The 19964-nt window shown below is 36.6% G+C and overlaps 1 protein-coding gene across 7 annotated transcripts in view; it reads left to right on the top strand.

The window, feature by feature from the left end:
* CFAP70 (cilia and flagella associated protein 70) overlaps nt 1-19964 on the top strand; it is a 105437-nt gene that overhangs the window by 66892 nt on the left and 18581 nt on the right. For 6 of the 7 annotated variants that reach the window (XM_058696677.1, XM_058696679.1, XM_058696680.1 and 3 more), the window contains 7 exons: nt 3279-3412; nt 3532-3647; nt 3846-4073; nt 11649-11807; nt 12552-12673; nt 18468-18620; nt 19146-19307. In XM_058696677.1, coding sequence (XP_058552660.1) covers nt 3279-3412; nt 3532-3647; nt 3846-4073; nt 11649-11807; nt 12552-12673; nt 18468-18620; nt 19146-19307 — 1074 coding nt within the window. The remainder of the gene's footprint in view (nt 1-3278; nt 3413-3531; nt 3648-3845; nt 4074-11648; nt 11808-12551; nt 12674-18467; nt 18621-19145; nt 19308-19964) is intronic. The other variant, XM_058696681.1, reaches the window with a different exon arrangement.

Raw genomic sequence — 19964 nt, 5'->3', positions numbered from 1 at the left:
GTATGTATTAGTATTTTATTCCTTTTTATGGCTCAGTAACATTCCATTGTATAGATAGAGCACATTTTGTTTATTTGTCCATTAGGTGATGGGTATTTGACTAATATCCACTTTTTGACTATTATGGATAATGCTGCTATAAACATTCATTTATTGTTTAAGTTTAATATGGACATATGTTTTTAGTTCTCTTGGGTGTATACCTAGGAGTGGAATTGCTAGGTCATATGGTAACTCTATGCTTAACTTTTTGAGGAAATGCCAAACTGTTTTCCAAAAGGTTGTACTCTTTTATATTCCCACTAGCAATAGATGAGGGTTCCATTTTTTTCATATTCTCACTAATTCTTATTATTATACATCTTTTAAACAATGATAGCCATTCTAATGGGTGTGAAGTGGTATTTCATTGTGGTTTTATTTTGCATTTCTCAAATATCAAGTTATTTTGAACATCTTTTCACATTTATAATTTTTTAGTAGGAAAATATGTTCCAGATTTTTTTGGAATTAATGTTCTAAATTAATTGACAGAGGAATATTCAGACTATAACAACTTCAAAACATCAATCTATATAAATCATATGTTATGTCTTTATGTCCTTATTTCACTTTGCATATGTTCTCAAAGTTCATCCATGTTGTAACATCTGTCAGCATTTTCTTCCTTTTTAAAGCTAGCTAATATTCCATTGTATGTATATACCATAGTTTGCTTATCCATTCATCTGTCAGTGGGCACTTGGGTTGCTTATACTTTTTAGCTATTATGAATATTGCTGCTTTGAACATGGATGTACAAATATCTCTTTGAAACTCTGCTTTCAATTCTTGTGGGTATATATACAGAAGTGGGATTGCTGTATCACATGGTAATTCTATTTTTAATTTTTTGAGGAACAACCATCTGTCTTACAAAGTGGCTGCACCATTTTTACATTCCCGCTGTTTACAAGAGTTCTAATTTCTCTGCATCCTCAACAATTGTTATTTTCTGTTTTCTTGACCCTGGCTCTCTTAATGGGTATGAGGTGGCATTTCATTGTGGTTTGATTCCCTAATGATTAGTAATGTTGAGCATCTTCTATGTATTTTGGCCATATGTAGATCTTCAGAGAAATGTCTATTCAAGTCCTTTGCTAATTATTGAGTCAGGTTGTTTAACTTTTTGGTGTTGAGTTTTAGTAGTTCTTTATATATCCTGAATATTAACCCCTTACCAGATATATGATTTGCAAATATTTTCTTCCATGCTATGAGTTACTTCTTTACTCTGTTGATAGTTTCTTTTGATGTACAAAAGGTTTTTTTTAATTAAAAAAAATTTTAATGTTTATTTTTGAGAGAGAAGACAGAGCATGAGCAGGGAGGGGCAGAGAGAGAGAGAGAGAGAGAGAGAGAGAGAGAGAGAGAGAGAGACAGACAGAAGCTGAAATAGGATCCAGGCTCTGAGCTTTTAGCACAGAGCCCAATGGGGAGCTTGAACCCACAAACCATGAGATCATGATCTGAGCCCAATTCAGATGCTTAACTGACTGAGCCACCCAGGTGCCCTGATGTACAAAAGTTTTTTAAAAGTTTTTGATGAAGTTCAATTTGTCTGTTTTTTCTTTTGTTTCCTGTGCCTTTGGTGTCATATCTAAGAAATCATTGCCAAGTCCAGAATCATGAAACTATTGTGACATATTTTCTTCTCAAAGTGTTATAGTTGTTATAGTTTTAGGCATTAATATTTAGGTCTTTGATCCATTTTGAATTAATTTTTATATATGGTGTTAAGTAAGGGTCCAAGTTCATTCTTTTGCATGGAGATGCAGATATCCAGTTTTCCTAGCACTGTTTGTTGAAAAGTCTGTCCCTTGCAGCTGCTCTGGAAAACAGTGTGGAGGTTCCTCAAAAATTAAAAAAAGAACTACCCTATGACCCAGCAATAGCACTGCTAGGAATTTATCCAAGGGATACAGGAGTGCTGATGCATAGGGGCACATGTACCCCAATGTTTATAGTAGCACTTTCAACAATAGCCAAATTATGGAAAGAGCCTAAATGTCCATCAACTGATGAATGGATAAAGAAGATGTGGTTTATATATACAACGGAATACTACATGGCAATGAGAAAGAATGAAATCTGGCTATTTTCAGCAACATGGATGGAACTGCAAGGTATTATGCTAAGTGAAATAAGTTAGTCAGAGAAAGATTCCATATGTTTTCACTCATAGGTGATCCTGAGAAACTTAATAGAAGTCAATGGGGGAGGGAGATGGGGGGAAAAAGTTACAGAGAGGGAGGGAGGCAAACCATAGGAGACTCTCGGATACTAAGAACAAACTGAGGGTTGTTGGGGGTGGGGGAGAGGGGAAAGTGGGTGATGGGCATTGAGGAGGGCACTTGTTGAGATGAGCACTGGGTGTTGTATGGAAACCAATTTGTCAATAAATTATATTTTTAAAAAAAGCCTGTCCTTACCTATTGGATGGTCTCGGCCCCTTTGTCAAAAATCATTTAACCATAAATGTGAGGATTTATTTCTGAGTTCTCTATTCTATCCCATTGTTCTATATATTTGTCTTGATACCAGTACCACACAGATTATATAGTTTTGTAAGTTTTGAAATTAGGAAGTATGAGTCCTCCAGTTTTGTTCTTTTTCAAGTTTGTTTTAATTATTCAGGGTTCCTAGAGATTCCATGTAAATTTTAGGATGGGTTTTTCCATTACTGCAAAAAATATCATTGGGATTTTGATGGAGATTATATTGAATCTGTAAATTTCTTTGGACAGTATTGACATCTTAATAATATTAAGTCTTTCAATCTATGGATATTGGATGTGTTTCTATTTATTTATGTCACCTTTAATTGTTTCAACAGTATTTTGTAGTTTTCACTTATTATGAGATGTTTCTTTTTCATATGTGTACTTAAATTTATATTTGCCATCTCAAGACTATGACAAAAATGATTATAGATGAATCTTTAAAATGAACTGTAAAATGAATCTAGGTTTCCAAGTAATTGGATAAGCTTATGGTAACCAGAACATTGACACTAGGAAGGAATGAGTTGAAAATTTAATTTTTAAATCATTCCAATATTTATTCACCACATATTATAAGCCAGAATGGTGACTGTGCTAGACATTCAGAAATCAGTGGTAAACAAAAAATGACATAGTTTCTGCTTTCATAAAACTTATGGTATTTGTGGTTTTATGTGCATAAAAATATGACATACTGTGCAATAATCTTGGTCCTCCTAATGCTTCATGTGATAGAGGTTGGTCCGTGAGCCCCAGAACTTGGAACACTGGCTGGACTACGGTGCCTTCTGCCTCCTAACTGAGGACAACATCAAAGCACAGGAGTGTTTTCGGAGAGCCCTTTCCCTCAACCAGAATCATATCCACAGGTATGGGTGGAAGATACGTGAAGAATGAGTAGGAGCAGATAAGCTTCTGTATGAAATTTTCTTGGTTCCATGACTGACATGGGACCATGTTGTTAATCACATTGCTGGTCTCTTCTCAGCCTGTTGCTGTGTGGTGTCCTGGCTGTCTTGATGGAGAACTATGAGCAGGCAGAAATTTTCTTTGAGGATGCTACTTGCTTGGAACCAACTAATGTTGTAGCCTGGACTTTACTTGGTATGGTATTTTCCTGTGATATGAATGTGTTTTTTTCCATTATAAGATTCTCCCTTTCTCTTTTCATTCTCTAATAACTCATCATGTAGTTCTTAAACTTTGGTAAAAAATTTGGAAAGGCAAGTGAAATGTTGCAATTCTTTAGTATATGGTGGTAGAAAACCAGTCACATTTATTTTAGCATTTTTCTTTCTTCAGGTTTGTACTATGAAATTCAAAACAATGATATTCGAATGGAAATGGCATTTCATGAAGCCTTCAAACAACTTCAGGCACGAATGCTTCAGGCACAAGTAACGAAGCAGAGGGGCACTGGTACTGTAGAGTACATTGAAGAAGGAGGGAAAGTAGAATCCAGTTTAGGCCCTTGGGGAATCACTAATGGTTCTGCAACAGCAATGACGGTGGAAGCGGAAGCGGCAGCAGGTAGGACCAGGAAACGGAGACGATGAGTGGCTATTAGGAAAATTAGTGGCCTTATGAATAGGAGCTGGCAAATTGTAGGTACTTGGCAAATATTTGTTAAATGAGTTAGTAGATGGAGTTTTGAGTTGTCCCAGGTACACCAAGAAAGACTCCTTCTAAATATTTCCTCATTCATATGTTTGCAAGTGTGAAGTTTTCACTGTTGCTATTCAGGTTTTTGAATCTTAGAGAATTTACTGTCTCTGTGTATGCATAAAAAAGGTATCATTGTAGCAGAGTAAATTTCTTTCATTATCCCATCACTTTCTTTTCCAACACTCTCAATCCCTCTCTTGTGGTTCTTAAGTTTATTTATTTATTTACACACACACACACACACACACACACACACCCTTTTTTCCCTGTCCTTCATTGCCATTCTCCTTTCCTCCATTTTAGAGAATCAATCATTCTAATGTGTTTAACTTAATATGTGGGGTTTTGTTTATGTGTTTCTTGCATATGGTATTTTGTTTATATGTTGTTGCGTATTATTATTTTGTGTGCATGTATTTTTAACAGTTTGTCTGAGATGTAATGGACATTCATAAACTGCACATATTTAACACATACAATTTGATATGTTTGACATATGAACACACCCATGAAAACATCACCACAATCAACGTAATGAACATATCCCAAATCTCCAAAACTCTCCTTGTGCCCATTTGAATCTCTTTCTCTTGCACCCATTTCCAAACAACCACCAAGCATCTCTCTGTCACCATCAGTGACTTTGCATGTCTAAAATTTTAGAATTCTAGGAAATTTCTAGAATTTTCTGATTTATTCTTTACCAACATATATATTATTTATCAACTTATACATGATTGGAATTGATTTTGACTTGAAAGTTTGACAGAACTCAACCATAAAACAACAAGAGCCTGGGTGGTTTTTTTTGTTTGTTTTTTGCAGGAGGTGTCTACCATTTCATTTTCTTAATATTTAATGTATTTGTGTTCTGTATTTCTTATTGTGTTATTCATGGTATTTTATACTTTCTAGGAATTCATCTAGGTTTTTAAATTTTATTTAATTTTTTTATATTAATCAATTATTTTTTAATAGACTTATTTTTTAGAGGAGTTTTAGGTTCATAACAAAGTTGAAAGGAAGGGTTAGAGATTTTTCATATACTCCTTTCCCCTACCCATGTGTAGTCTCTCTTTTTATTAACATTCTTAATGACATTTGATGGAGGAGTATCTTATCATATGCTTATGTGCCATTTGTATATCTTCTTTGGTGAGGTGCATATTAAGGTCTTTGGCCATTTTTTTTGTTTTTACTTTTTGATTTTAGAGAGAGAGAATGAGATCAGGGGAGAGGGGCAGAGAGAGAGCACAAGAGAGAGGATCTTAAGCAGGCTCCACATTCAGCATGGAGCCTGATGCGGGACTTGATCCCACGATCCTGGAATCGTGACCTGAGCGGAAATCAAGAGTCGGACACTCAACCTACTGAGCCACCTAGGCACCCCTTTGGCCAGTTTTAAATCAGGCTTTGTTTTCTTATTGTTGAGTTTTAAGAGTTCTTTGTGTATTTTTAATTTAAAGTAGAATTGATATATAACATTATTTAGTTTCAGGTATACAACAGAATGATTCAATATTTGTATGTATTGCAAAAGGATCACTACAGTAAGTTTACTCAGCATCCATCATCACACACAGTTACAATATTTTTTTCTTGTGATAAGAACTTTTAAGATCTACTCTCTCAGCAACTTTCAAATATACAATAGAGTATTATTAACTATAGTCACCATGCTGTACATTACCTGACTTGTTTATTTTCTAATTGGAAGTTTGTACCCTTTGACTACCTTCACCCAATTCACCTACCTCTTATACCCTGTATCTAGCAACCACTAATCTATTCTTTATGATTTCAAGGCTCTTTTTTGTGTTCTTGTTTTTTTTTATTTAATATTCTACATGTAATTGAGATCATATTGGGTTTGTCTTTCTCTATATCATATCATACCTATATATAATATAGGATATTATAGCATAACAACATTATGCTAATATTATATAATAATATCCTCATGATGCATCCGTGTTGTTACAAATGGCAATAGTTCATTCTTTTTGATGGCTGAATAATATTCCATTGTATACCACATTTTCTTTGTCCATTCATCCATTGATGGATACTTAGGTGGCTTTCATGTCTTGACTACTATAAATAATTCTTCAATGAACATGAGAAGGTATATATATCCCTTCAAGTTCTTATTTTCATTCCTATGGATAAGCCAGAAGTGGAATTGTTGGATCATATGGGTATTTCTAGTTTTAATTTTTTGAGGAAACTCCATACTGTTTTCCATAGTGGCTGCATCAATTTACATTCCAAACCACCGTGCACAAGGGTTCCCTTATCTTCATATCCTCACCAACACTCATTATTTCTTGTCTTTTTGATAATAGCCATTCTAGCACATGTGAGGTGATATCTCATTGTGGTTATGATTGGCATTTCCCTGATGATTAGTGATGTTGAGCATCTTATCATGTGTCTGTTGACCAGCTAATACGTCTTCTTTGGAAAAATGTCTATTCAGATCCTCTGCTCATTTTAAAAATAAAATTGTTGTTTTCTTTGCTATTGAGTTGTAGGAGTTCTTTATATTTTTTAAACATTAACGCTTGGGGCGCCTGGGTGGCTCAGTCGGTTAAACGTCTGACTTCGGCTCAGGTCACGATCTCGCGGTATGTGAGTTCGAGCCCCGCATCAGGCTCTGTGCTGACTGCTCAGAGCCTGGAGCCTGTTTCAGATTCTGTGTCTCTCTCTCTCTCTGACCCTCCCCCGTTCATGCTCTGTCTCTCTCTGTCTCAAAAATAAATAAACATTTAAACATTAACGCTTTATCAGATGTATGATTTGCAAATATTTTCTCCCATTCAGTAGGTTGCCTTTTCATTTTTTTACAAGTTTTCATTTGTTGTACAGAAGCTTTTTAGTTTCATAGAGCTCCAGTTGTTGATTTTTACTTTTGTTGCCTAACAGTGTGTATCTTGATTATGGTAGTGGTTAAAAGAATCTATAAAATGGGATAAAAATGCTTAGAACTACATACACATATACACACACATAGACACACACATACACACACAAATGTATATGAAAACTGGCAAAAATAGATGAGGTCTTTAGTGCACTAAAGAGTTTTGTACTAGTATCAATTTCCTGGTTTTGATATTATACCATACTATAGTTGTATAAGATGTCACCATTGAAGAGAGGCTGGTAAGGGTACATTGGAACTACATGCTCTGTATTTGCAACTTCCTTTGCATCTATAATTATTTCAAAATGAAGAGTTAAAAAATCCTTACAAGTAGCAATTGTGAGCACTTACGTGAAGTCTTAAAATATAAAGCTCCATGTAAAATGAAGACAACAACAAAAACTACCCAAAAAAGCTAATATTCAAAACTTATTACTTCTTCATTATTTTACTATCATCTACACTGTTGAAGTTATTTATATCTAATTGTATTCATATGTAGAAATATTATATAATGGTATGCTATTGTGCATTTCTTCCTAACTCTTCATTCAGTGATGTAACATTGGTTTCTTGAAATCAGCCATGACTGGGGAATTTATATCATAGAAATCAGTAAACACTACAAATCAGCCTTCTCACATAGCCAAAAGCCAATTGTTGAACATTTACCAGCTCATGACTCGATATATAGGAAAATTTCAAGTATTTGTAATTTAAACAATACACTTCTAAATTTTTTTTTTTTTTTTTTACATTTATTCATTTTCGAGAGACAGAGAACAAGCGGAGGAGGGACAGAGAGAGAGGGAGACACAGAATCTGAAGCAGACTCCAGGCTCCGAGCTATCAGCAGAGTCCCATGCGGGGCTCCAACTCACAAACTGTGAGATCATGACCTAAGCTGAAGTTGGACGCTCAACCGACTGGGCCACCCAGGTGCCCCTAAACAATACATTTCTAAATAACCCATATGTCAAAGAAGAAATCACAAAATAGTTCGAACTGAATGTAATGAATCACACAACAAACCAAAATTGGTAAGATGAACTAAGTTAGTTCCCAGAGGGAAATTTATAGCTTTAAATACTTCTATTAAAAAAATAAGAGGTGTGCCTTGGTGGCTCAGTCGGTTAAGCGGACTTCAGCACAGGTTGTGATCTCCTGTTTCATGGGTTTGAGCCCTGCATCGGGCTCTGTGCTGACAGGTCAGAGCCTGGAACCTGCTTCAGATTCTGTGTCTCCCCCTCTCTCTGCCCCTCCCTGCTCTCTCTCTCTCTCTCTCAAAAGTAAATAAACATTAAAAAAATTTTAAAAAAGAAAAAGAAAAGACAGGGGAACCTGAGTGGCTTAGTTGGTTGAGTGTCCGACTCTTGATTTTGGCTCAGGTCATGATCTCACAGTTTATGAGTTTGAGCCCCACATCGGGCTCTGCACTTGGGATTTTCTCTCTCTCCTCCCTCTCTCTTTCTCTTTCTTAAAATAAATAAATAAACTTAAAAAAAAAAAGAAAAGAAAAGACAAAACTTCAGGCTACCCCATTCCTTCCATAGACTCAGAAAATAGAAGAGGGAATACTTCCCACAGTTTAACCATAGTTATTACTGTGATATTCAAAGTTAGACAAACCCATCCCAAGAAATGTACACACCAATAGCCTTCATGAACCTAGACACAAAAATTCTTAACAAATATTAGTCCATGAATTTCAGCAATATATATAAAAGGTAATATATCCAATCAAAGTAAGTTTGGTCTTACATTTGAAAATTGATGCAATTTACCACTAGAATAGTTAAAATTTTTAAAAATGATAATACTAAGCTATGGCAAGGATGTAGAATAGCTGGAACTCTCAAACTTTTGGTGGGAATGCCAAATGCTAATAGCCACTTGGAAAAACTGGCAGTTTAAAAATAGTTATACATGTGCCAGCAATTTCACTCCTAGGTATTTACCCAAGAGAAATGGAAACATTGCAATTTGTACACAAATGTTCATAACAGATATATTTATAACAGGCAAAAACTGGAAACAATCCAACTGCTTATCAGTAGATGAATGGATAATAAATTTTTTCTTATGTGCACAATCAAAAACCACTCAACAATAAAAAGAAACAAATTACTGATACACACACATGGATGAATCTCAGAAACATTATGCTAAGTGAATAAGCCAGATGCAAAAGAATAGATACTATATATTCCATTTAAATGAAATTCTAGAAAAGGCGAAACTAATCTGTATTGACAAAAAGGCAGATTAATGGTTGCCTTTGGATGGGAGTTGAGGATGACCTTCAAAGAACACAAGGGAGCTTTCTGGGGTAGAAATCTTTTTATCCTGATTGTGACAGTGAGTACATAAGTGTATACATTTGTTAAAATGCACTGAAGTATATACTCAAAAGGGAGCACTTTATTATATGTAAATTATACCTCAGAAAAGTTGGATATTAATATTTTTCACTAAGATCATAGCTTACTCCTCAATCATTAGTCTGAGGTATTTAACTACTCTCTCCTTCCTGAAATACATGTTCGATTGCCTTCTACATCTCCCAACAGTTTGGGTTTCCTTTGTAAGCTTCTCTTTATTATTACACTCATTAGATGTACTCATTTCCCAATAATATAGTCATACTTTCTAAGAGCTCACCTGCACTCACAGTTTTCCTTTTACTACTGATGACTCTCAAATTTCTGTATTTAGCCCTGACATCCCTCCAGAACCTAGGAGCTGGATTTCTCTGCTAGTAAACTTAACTCTTCATCTCTCAAATTGACTCTACATCATTCACTATATTAGGCACTCAAGTTCATGATCTGAGTCATCCCTGCATCCTCTTACTTTCTGTATTGAACTCATGGCATCCTTCTATCAGATTAATTCTCAAGACCAGCTGGTTCTCTTTCAAAATGCTCCTTGCATCTTCCCTTTAAATTTACATGACTCCTTATTACCAAATACCAAGATTGTTGTAACAGCCTTATTACAAACCTCTTTGTCTCTGTCTGCATTTTTTTCTTCTTGCTATGTAGCACTGCTAGAGTAATCTTCATAAAATACTGCTTTCATCTAATAATTTTTCTGTTCAAAACTTTTCATTGTGTTCTCCTTTTGTCTACAGAAGAAAAATCCTAGCATTAAAATATCAGTACAGTCTAGCTCCAACCTGTCTTCCCCTTCATTTTATTTATGTAATCCTCAATACTCTTTAAAATAATTAGCTCACTAATGCATCTGACTCTTGATTTCAGCTCAGGTCATCTCATGGTTCGTGAGTTCGAGCCCTTCATTGGGCTCCTTGCTGAGCGGAGCCTGCTTGGGACTCTCTCTCTGCCCCTCTTCCTCCCCTCTCAAAATAAATAAATAAATAAACTTAAAAAATTAGTTTTTGGGGCTCCTTGGTGGCTCAGTCAGCTGAGCAAGCGAGTTCAGCTCAGGTCATGATCTCGAGATTTGTGGGTTGAGCCCCGTGTTGGGCTCTGTGCTGACAGCTCAGAGCCTGGAGCCTACTTTGGATTCTGTGTCTCCTTCCTTCTCTGCCCCTCTCCCACTCATGCTCTGTTTCTCTCTCCTCCTCTCTCAAAAATAAACATTAAAAACTAGTTCACTACTTCCATGCTTTTGCCAATGGCATGCTCTCAGCCTTAAATACCCCTCCCCCTCTACCTATCCAACTTCTACCTGTTTTTCAAAGACATATCTTTTAGAAGAAGGGTGACTTCTTCTAATTGGGAGTCAGTTGGTACTGATCATTTCCTGCCTGGCACTGCTTTTTTAAAAATTTGTCGAACATTTATTTATTTGAGAGGCAGCAAGACATGTTCTGGAGCTTCAGCCAGTTATTTAACTTCTCTGTGATTCACTTTCTTCAAAGGAGCATAATGAATGTTGTGAAAAATAAATTAGATTATACAATAACGTTTTTAGTACAATTCCTGGCATACAGTCATGCTCAAATATAGCTACTTATGATGATGATGATGATGGTGATTTTTGAACACTGAGATAAAATGAGTAGAATTCCTGTCCTTCAAGAGTTTTAATTTAATCTAAAAATATATTAACTTTCTTGACATGCTGGGTTTAGCAAATAACTTTTATGATAGGTATTTGTTTGACATTTTCATGACTTAGGCTAGCAGCAGGGTTGGACTAGGGGTCCTAGTTATAGAAAGCTGTGCTATCAGTTTAGCTTGTACTCTTCAAATTATTCAGAAATATAAAAAGTTTGGGGCACCTGGCTGGCTTAGTCAGTGGAACATGGGACACTAGATCTCAAGGTTGTAAGCTCGAGCCTTGTTGGATCTAGAGATTACTTAAAAATAAAATCTTTTTTTAAAAAAAGAAATATTAAAGGCTGCAAAAGAAGTCTGTCCTTGCAATATTTAGGTAATATGTTTCTTATGCTTTGAAAATAATTATATTTTATCTCCTGTAATAACCTTTTAATATCCAATGTAGGAAGGTGGGGTTTTTTTCTCATTAAAGTTTAATCTATTTAGGACCAAGAGATCCATCATACATTCTAGATGATTTTCTTGAAGAATCCTCCAAACTGCAGTCTGATTCACGAGAAAACATTTTGTCCCTACAATATCAAGATCCAACTATCAGCCAAAAACCATCCAATATACTTGTCAAAGACATACCAGCAAAGAAAGGTACTTAGGAATAAAGATTTCCACTTGAAAGAAGGGCGTAAACAAACTAGACAATGATGAAAACACTTATGATTACCAAAATGGTGATCTTAACTTGTGTGAAGTTGATTAGTCATATCACCTAAGTTCCTTCATATGAGGCTAAACTCTGATAATCCAAATTCAGTAGTGTAGCTCTTTCCATAAGCAAGGTTTTATATTATCTCAGAGAAGTAGCTAACTACAGGCTTATGATTTTCTTTTTTCTTCAAGTTTATTCATTTTGAGAGAGAGAGAAAAAGAGAGAGAGAAGCAGAGAGAGAGGTAGAGAAGGAATTCCAAATAGGCTCCGCACTGAAAGTGTGGACATGTCACTCTGTGGAGCTCAAACCCACAAACCATGAAATCATGACATAAACTGAAATCAAGAGTCAGATTCTTAACCAACTGAGCCACCCAGGTGCCCCCAAACTTAAGATTTTCAAACAATGATCATTTTAGAATATCTACATCACATTCAGGATGATCTGCATACGTTAAAAAACCATTTCATTTGTTGTGACTTGCATTTGGAACCACCAGTAGACTAACCTTGAGAACTTTTGAGATCTTTAGGGACCATTGCTATAGAGGAATTTATTGCTTTTCAGGTTATAACCTGTCTCATAGATTAGAATAGTCTCCTTGCTACATTTGTATGTCTGAGCTTCCAATATTCTTTTCCTTTACGTCTAATCATCTATTCTTTTAATATAATAATTTCAGAAACATCAAAATGTCAAGATTCATCAACCTTTTTGCATCCCAGCCCTTATGGTGTTTCCCAAACTCCTGCCACCATCTTCATGGAGACCATACGCTTCTTGATGAAGGTCAATGCTGTGCAGGTCAGAATATTTGGAAAAGGGCAAGTAGATAGAAAGATTTTAGCGAAATGATTATTCAGTGGTATCTTTCCAAGCTTTAATATTATGATACAAAAATCAAATATGCTTTTGAGGGCACACTGTAGGCCCAATGGTGTGAATATCCAAATGTGAACCACTCTCATCATTCATGATGAAAATGCAAATTGAGATAGTATCAAATTGGCAAATAATATTACCCACTTTCAGTGAAGTAGCAGTGAAATGTACCTCACTATATATCTGCTCCCTGAAGAATACTAGCAGACCAAAATCAGGCTCTAAAGGCATATGTAGCCTAATATCACTTTATTATCGGAATTCATATTATATGAGTGTTGGGGGTTGACAGAAGGCTAATTATACCCTCATTCCTCTCTAGGTTGTAAACAATTGGAAGCAGATACACAGTGCTATGTGGGGAATAAAAATATTAGTTATTACTTGTAAAACTGGGCTGCAGGGGCGCCTTGACTCTTGATTTCGGCTCAGGTCATGATCTCACAATCATGGGATGGATCTCCACGTTGGGCTCCATGCTGAGCATGGAGCCTGCTTAAGATGCTCTCTCTCCCGCTCCCTCTGCCCTTGCCCCACGTGTGAATACAGTTTCTCTCTCTCAAAATAAATAAATAAAATCTTTTTAAAAAATGGGCTGGAGAAGCCCTACAAGAGATCCTAAGGGGGATCCTGTGAGACAAAGTACCAGAGACATAGCTACAAGCATGAAACCTACAGACATCACAATGACTCTAAACCCATAACTAAATGCGCCAACCAAAAGACATAGGGTATCAGAATGGATAAAAAAACAAGACCCATCTATTTGCTGTCTACAAAAGACGCATTTTAGACCTGAGGACACGTTCAGATTGAAAGTGAGGGAATGGAGAACTATTTATTATGCTACTGGAAGTCAAAAAAGCTGGAGTAGCCATACTTATATCAGATAAACTAGACTTTAAATTAAAGGCTGTAACAAGAGATGAGGGGCATTATACAATAAGTACAGGGTCTATCCATCAGGAAGAACTAACAATTATAAATGTCTATGCGCCGAATACGGGAGCCCCCAAATATATAAAACAATTACTCACAAACATAAGCAACCTTATTGACAAGAATGTGGTAATTGCAGGGGACTTTAATACCCCACTTACAACAATGGATAGATCATCTAGACACATGGTCCATAAAGAAACAAGGGCCCTGAATGATACATTGGATCAGATGGACTTGACAGATATATTTAGAACTCTGCATCCTAAAGCAACAGAATATACTTTCTTCTCGACTGCACATGGAACATTCTCCAAGATGGATCACATACTGGGTCACAAAACAGCCCTTCATAAGTATACAAGAATTGAGATCGTACCATGCATACTTTCGGACCACAATGCTATGAAATTTGAAATCAACCACAGGAAAAAGTTTGGAAAACCTCCAAAAGCATGGAGGTTAAAGAACGCCCTACTAAAGAATGAATTGGTCAACCAGGCAATTGGAGAAGAAATTTAAAAATATATGGAAACAAATGAAAATGAAAATACAACAATCCAAACACTTCGGGATGCAGCGAAGGCAGTCCTGAGAGGAAAATACATTGCAATCCAGGCCTATCTGCAGAAACAAGAAAAATTCCAAATACAAAATCTAACAGCACACCTAAAGGAAATAGAAGCAGAGCAGCAAAGACACCCCAAACCCAGCAGAAGAAGAGAAATAATAAAGATCAGAGCAGAAATAAACAATATAGAATCTAAAAAACCTGTAGAGCACATCAATGAAACCAAGAGTTGGTTTTTTGAAAAAATAAACAAAATTGATAAACCTCTAGCCAGGCTTCTCAAAAAGAAAAGGGAGATGACCCAAATAGATAAAATCATGAATGAAAATGGAATTATTACAACCAATCCCTCAGAAATACCAGCAATTATCAGGGAATACTATAAAAAATTATATGCCAACAAACTGGACAACCTGGGAGAAATGGATAAATTCCTAAGCACCCACACTTTTCCAAAACTCAAACAGCAGGAAATGGAAAGCTTGAACAGACCCATAACCAATGAAGAAATTGAATCAGTTATCAAAAATCTCCCAACAAATAAGAGTCCAGGACCAGATGGCTTCCATGGGAAATTCTACCAGACATTTAAAGCAGAGATAATACCTATCCTTCTCAAGCTATTCCAAGAAATACAAAGGGAAGGAAAACTTCCAGACTCATTCTATGAAGCCAGTATTACTTTGATTCCTAAACCAGTAACAAAAGAGAACTATAGGCCAATATCCCTGATGAATATGGATGCAAAAATTTTCAATAAGATACTAGCAAATTGAATTCAACAGCTTATAAAAAGAATCATTCACCATGATCAAGTGGCATTCATTCCTGGGATGCAGGGCTGGTTCAATATTCGCAAATCAATCAACGTGATACATCACATTAATAAAAGAAAAGATAAGAACCATATGATCCTGTCAATCGATGCAGAAAAAGCATTTGACAAAATTCAGCATCCTTTCTGAATAAAAACCCTCAAGAAAGTCGGGATAGAAGGAACATACTTAAGCATCATAAAAGCCATTTATGAAGAGCCCACAGCTAATATCACCCTCAATGGGGAAAAACTGAGAGCTTTCCCCCTGAGATCAGGAACACGACAGGGATGTCCACTCTCACTGCTGTTGTTTACCATAGTGTTGGAAGTGCTAGCATCAGCAATCAGACAACAAAAGGAAATCAAAGGCATCAGAATTGGCAAAGATGAAGTCAAGCTTTCACTTTTTGCAGATGACATGATACTATACATGGAAAATCCGATAGACTCCACCAAAAGTCTGCTAGAACGGATACATGAATTCAGCAAAGTTGCAGGATACAAAATCAATGTACAGAAATCAGTTGCATTCTTATACACTAATAATGAAGCAACAGAAAGACAAATAAAGAAACTGATCCCATTCACAATTGCACCAAGAAGCATAAAATACCTAGGAATAAATCTAACCAAAGATGTACAAGATCTGTATGCTGAAAACTATAGAAAGCTTATGAAGGTAATTGAAGAAGATATAAAGAAATGGAAAGACATTCCCTGCTCATGGATTGGAAGAATAAATATTGTTAAAATGTTAATACTACCCAAAGCTATCTACACATTCAATGCAATCCCAATCAAAATTGCACCAGCATTCTTCTCGAAACTAGAACAAGCAATCCTAAAATTCATATGGAACCACAAAAGGCCCCGGGTAGCCAAAGTATTTTTGAAGAAGAAGACCAAAGCAGGAGGCATCACAATCCCAGACTTTAGCCTCTACTACAAAGCTGTCATCATCAAGACAGCATGGTATTGGCACAAAAACAGACACATAGACCAATGGAATAGAATAGAAACCCCAGAACTAGACCCACAAACGTATGGCCAACTAATCTTTGATAAAGCAGGAAAGAACATCCAATGGAAAAAAGACAGTCTCTTTAACAAATGGTGCTGGGAGAACTGGACAGCAACATGCAGAAGGTTGAAACTAGACCACTTTCTCACACCATTCACAAAAATAAACTCAAAATGGATAAAGGACCTGAATGTGAGACAGGAAACCATCAAAACCCTAGAGGAGAAAGCAGGAAAAGACCTCTCTGACCTCAGCCGTAGCAATCTCTTAATCGACACATTCCCAAAGGCAAGGGAATTAAAAGCAAAAATGAATTACTGGGACCTTATGAAGATAAAAATCTTTTGCACAGCAAAGGAAACAACCAACAAAACTAAAAGGCAACCAACGGAATGGGAAAAGATATTTGCAAATGACATATCGGACAAAGGGCTAGTATCCAAAATCTATAAAGAGCTCACCAAACTCCACACCCGAAAAACAACCAAGTGAAGAAATGGGCAGAAAATATGAATAGACACTTCTCTAAAGAAGACATCTGGATGGCCAACAGGCACATGAAAAGATGCTCAACGTCGCTCCTTATCAGGGAAATACAAATCAAAACCACACTCAGATATCACCTCACACCAGTCAGAGTGGCCAAAATGAACAAATCAGGAGACTATAGATGCTGGAGAGGATGTGGAGAAAAGGAAACCCTCTTGCACTGTTGGTGGGAATGCAAATTGGTGCAGCCACTCTGGAAAACAGTGTGGAGGTTCCTCAGAAAATTAAAAACAAACCTACCCTATGACCCAAAAATAGCACTGCTAGGAATTTACCCAAGGGATACAGGAGTACTGATGCATAGGGGCATTTATACCCCAATGTTTATAGCAGCACTGTCAACAATAGCCAAATTATGGAAAGAGCCTAAATGTCCTTCAACTGATGAATGGATAAAGAAATTGTGGTTTATATACACAATGGAGTACTACAGGGCAATGAGAAAGAACGAAATATGGCCCTTTGCAGCAACGTGGATGGAACTGGAGAGTGTGATGCTAAGTGAAATAAGCCATACAGAGAAAGACAGATACCATATGCTTTCACTCTTATGTGGATCCTGAGAAACGTAACAGAAACCCATGGAGGAGGGGAAGGAAAAAAAAAAAAGAGGTTAGAGTGGGAGAGAGCCAAAGCATGAGAGACTCTTAAAAACTGAGAACAAACTGAGGGTTGATGGGGGGTGGGAGGGAGGGGAGGGTGGGTGATGGGTATTGGGGAGGGCACCTTTTGGGATGAGTACTGGGTGTTGTATGGAAACCATTTTGACAATAAATTTCATATATTGAAAAAAAATGGGCTGGAGATGTGACTGGTCTCAGATTTGACTTACCTGACAGGTAGAATTACTGGAGAATTACCCCCTTCTCCCAGAGAAGAACATTCTGTGAGGTCTTCTTACCACATGGGAAACAAGAAATATATCCTTGAAGCAAGGAGTCAGAGAGAAAGATCCGGGAGCCAGGAGAGTGGCTCTGATCCTGCAGAGTGCATGTTCCACTTGAGGATGAGCAAGCTCAAGAAAGGGAAAGAATTATGACCTGGCTTGGAGTGGGCCACGTCAAACAAGAACTTTTAACACATTAACCTTTCCTAGTAGAGAAACAGACTTTCTGTCTCTCGGATTAAATAAGTCACTATCACCCCATGGCAAAGAGCCAGAAATGCAGGTAGAGGGAACAGCTACAGAGCCTCCTCCCACTATTTTCCTAAGAAGGTATAAGTGTTAGTGGAAGTTTCTATATTATAGGCTAAGATGAGAACAGAGGGAGAAGAAAAGAAGGGCTTCCCCTCTGCTGAGCAGGTACATCTGACTTTGTCAAATTTGCAAGCTTCGTATAGTATTAAAAACGAAGAAAAGCCCAAAGTATAAAACTGGCAAACATAAATGAGAGTTTGTCAGAAACAGACATTTACTTTTCCAAGATCCCAAGTCTAGAACTTTAGAAGAGGGGTTTTGCTTTACCATAAGTTTCCTTAGTAATTACAGCTGCCTGAAAATGTTACCTCATGTATAAATGAAGTGATTGATGAAGTGCTTTTGTCTGCAAGATAACAAATACAGGCTAAAACTTATATAGTTCAATGACCAGCAAGACCAGAATGTCAATATTTTGTGACTATGTGAGTAGCTGGTAATGGAACCATGATGTGCTGAATCTTTATAATTCACCTCTAATTTTTGAAGTTGATAATCATTTCATTCTATAATATGTTTCTTATTAGTTGTTTTCAGGGACATAATATTCAACTGCAAGAGCTATGGAACTGAACAATGCAGCCATTTACATATTCCTTACAATCTGATTTTTCCTTGTAGTATGTGCACAGAGTGCTTGCACATGAGCTGTTATGCCCTCAAGGAGGCCCCAGCTGTGAGTATTACTTGGTGCTGGCCCGGACACACCTTCTCAAGAAGGACTTTGCCAAGGCAGAGGAATACCTTCAACAAGCAGCCCAGATGGACTACCTGGTAATAGCTTTTGCTAGAATCTCTTGAGTTTAGTTTAGAAGAGGGGCAAGCAGCCTTTCTTAGAGGTGGTGATGCCAAGTCATGGGTAGATTTAGTTACCAGAGTTAGAGGTCATCAACTGTCAGTAAACTCATGTATTTCCTTCCATTGTTTTTCTCAAGCAGTTATGAGTTTTGCAAAAAGCAGAGAAAAGGGTAAGGATAGCTCTTTAGCAGATAGTTGATCTATTTCAAGTCTTCTGGACTTCTTCTGTTTTCTCATTGTGAACATTGTCTTGGTTATATTTCAATGTTTTTCTTAATATTTACCCCAAAGACAAAATGGTTTTGAAGAATGCAAGAAAGAAATGAGAGGGCAGACCTAGAAAAATATCTCCCAGTGCAACTGAATGGCCCTCTTTCTAATTGAATGCTATTAGGAAAAGGAAAAAAGGACTTAATCTAATTTTAAATGTTAAACAAAGATCATTAATGTATTTATAAATACCACCTCATCCCAGGTACCACTTGTTCTTTACTTTCTCAGAACCCTAATGTCTGGGGCATGAAGGGCCATCTCTATTTTCTAAGTGGAAATCATGCTGAGGCCAAGGCATGCTATGAGCGAACCATTAGTTTTGTAGTGGATGCTTCTGAGATGCACTTCATCTTCCTGCGACTGGGACACATCTATCTGGAAGAGAAAGAGGTGAGGAATACAGGATGGGGAGTAACCATGTAAATAAATCAGGTTACGGTCTGAGACCTGACTACAGTTCAAGCATTAGCATTCATCTGTGTGGACTACACATACTCATATAATAATGATACTTTTACATCCAAAAGTAAAGTGACTTGACCAACATTAGATAAACTAGTAATTAATAGAATCAGGATTCAAACCCAGGCAGTCTAATACTACAGTTTGTGGTTTTAACCACTATGATACTAAAAAGCTGTATCATAAGTGTATACATTTATACAATAAATGTTATTGTAGTTACTATTTAAGCAAACTTCCTTTTATTAGCAGTAGTAAAAACATTCTTAGCTTGACTTTATTAATGGAAAATATCAAAAGACATTCTCCAAACTTCTTCCTCAGCACAGAGGTTTATAGTTTATTTGGCTGAGGGTAGCTAGCCCCATTTCATAGGACACTCTGACCTGACTCTTTAGTAATTACTGTCCATATTTTAGGAACCACCCCAAGACCTTCTAAAAGAAACTTTCTGTTATGGAAAATTTCAAATACATATAAAATAGAATAGTAGAATGAACCAACATGGGCTAATCATCCCATGTTAACAATTATCAATATTTTGCCAAAGTCCTTTTGATTCTGTTTTTGTTTTGACTTCATTCC

This window comes from Neofelis nebulosa, chromosome 13 (genome assembly GCF_028018385.1).
Source record: "Neofelis nebulosa isolate mNeoNeb1 chromosome 13, mNeoNeb1.pri, whole genome shotgun sequence".
NCBI lineage: Eukaryota > Metazoa > Chordata > Mammalia > Carnivora > Felidae > Neofelis > Neofelis nebulosa.
Note: the sequence above shows the minus strand (reverse complement) of the source record. Positions and strands in the feature narration are given on the sequence as shown.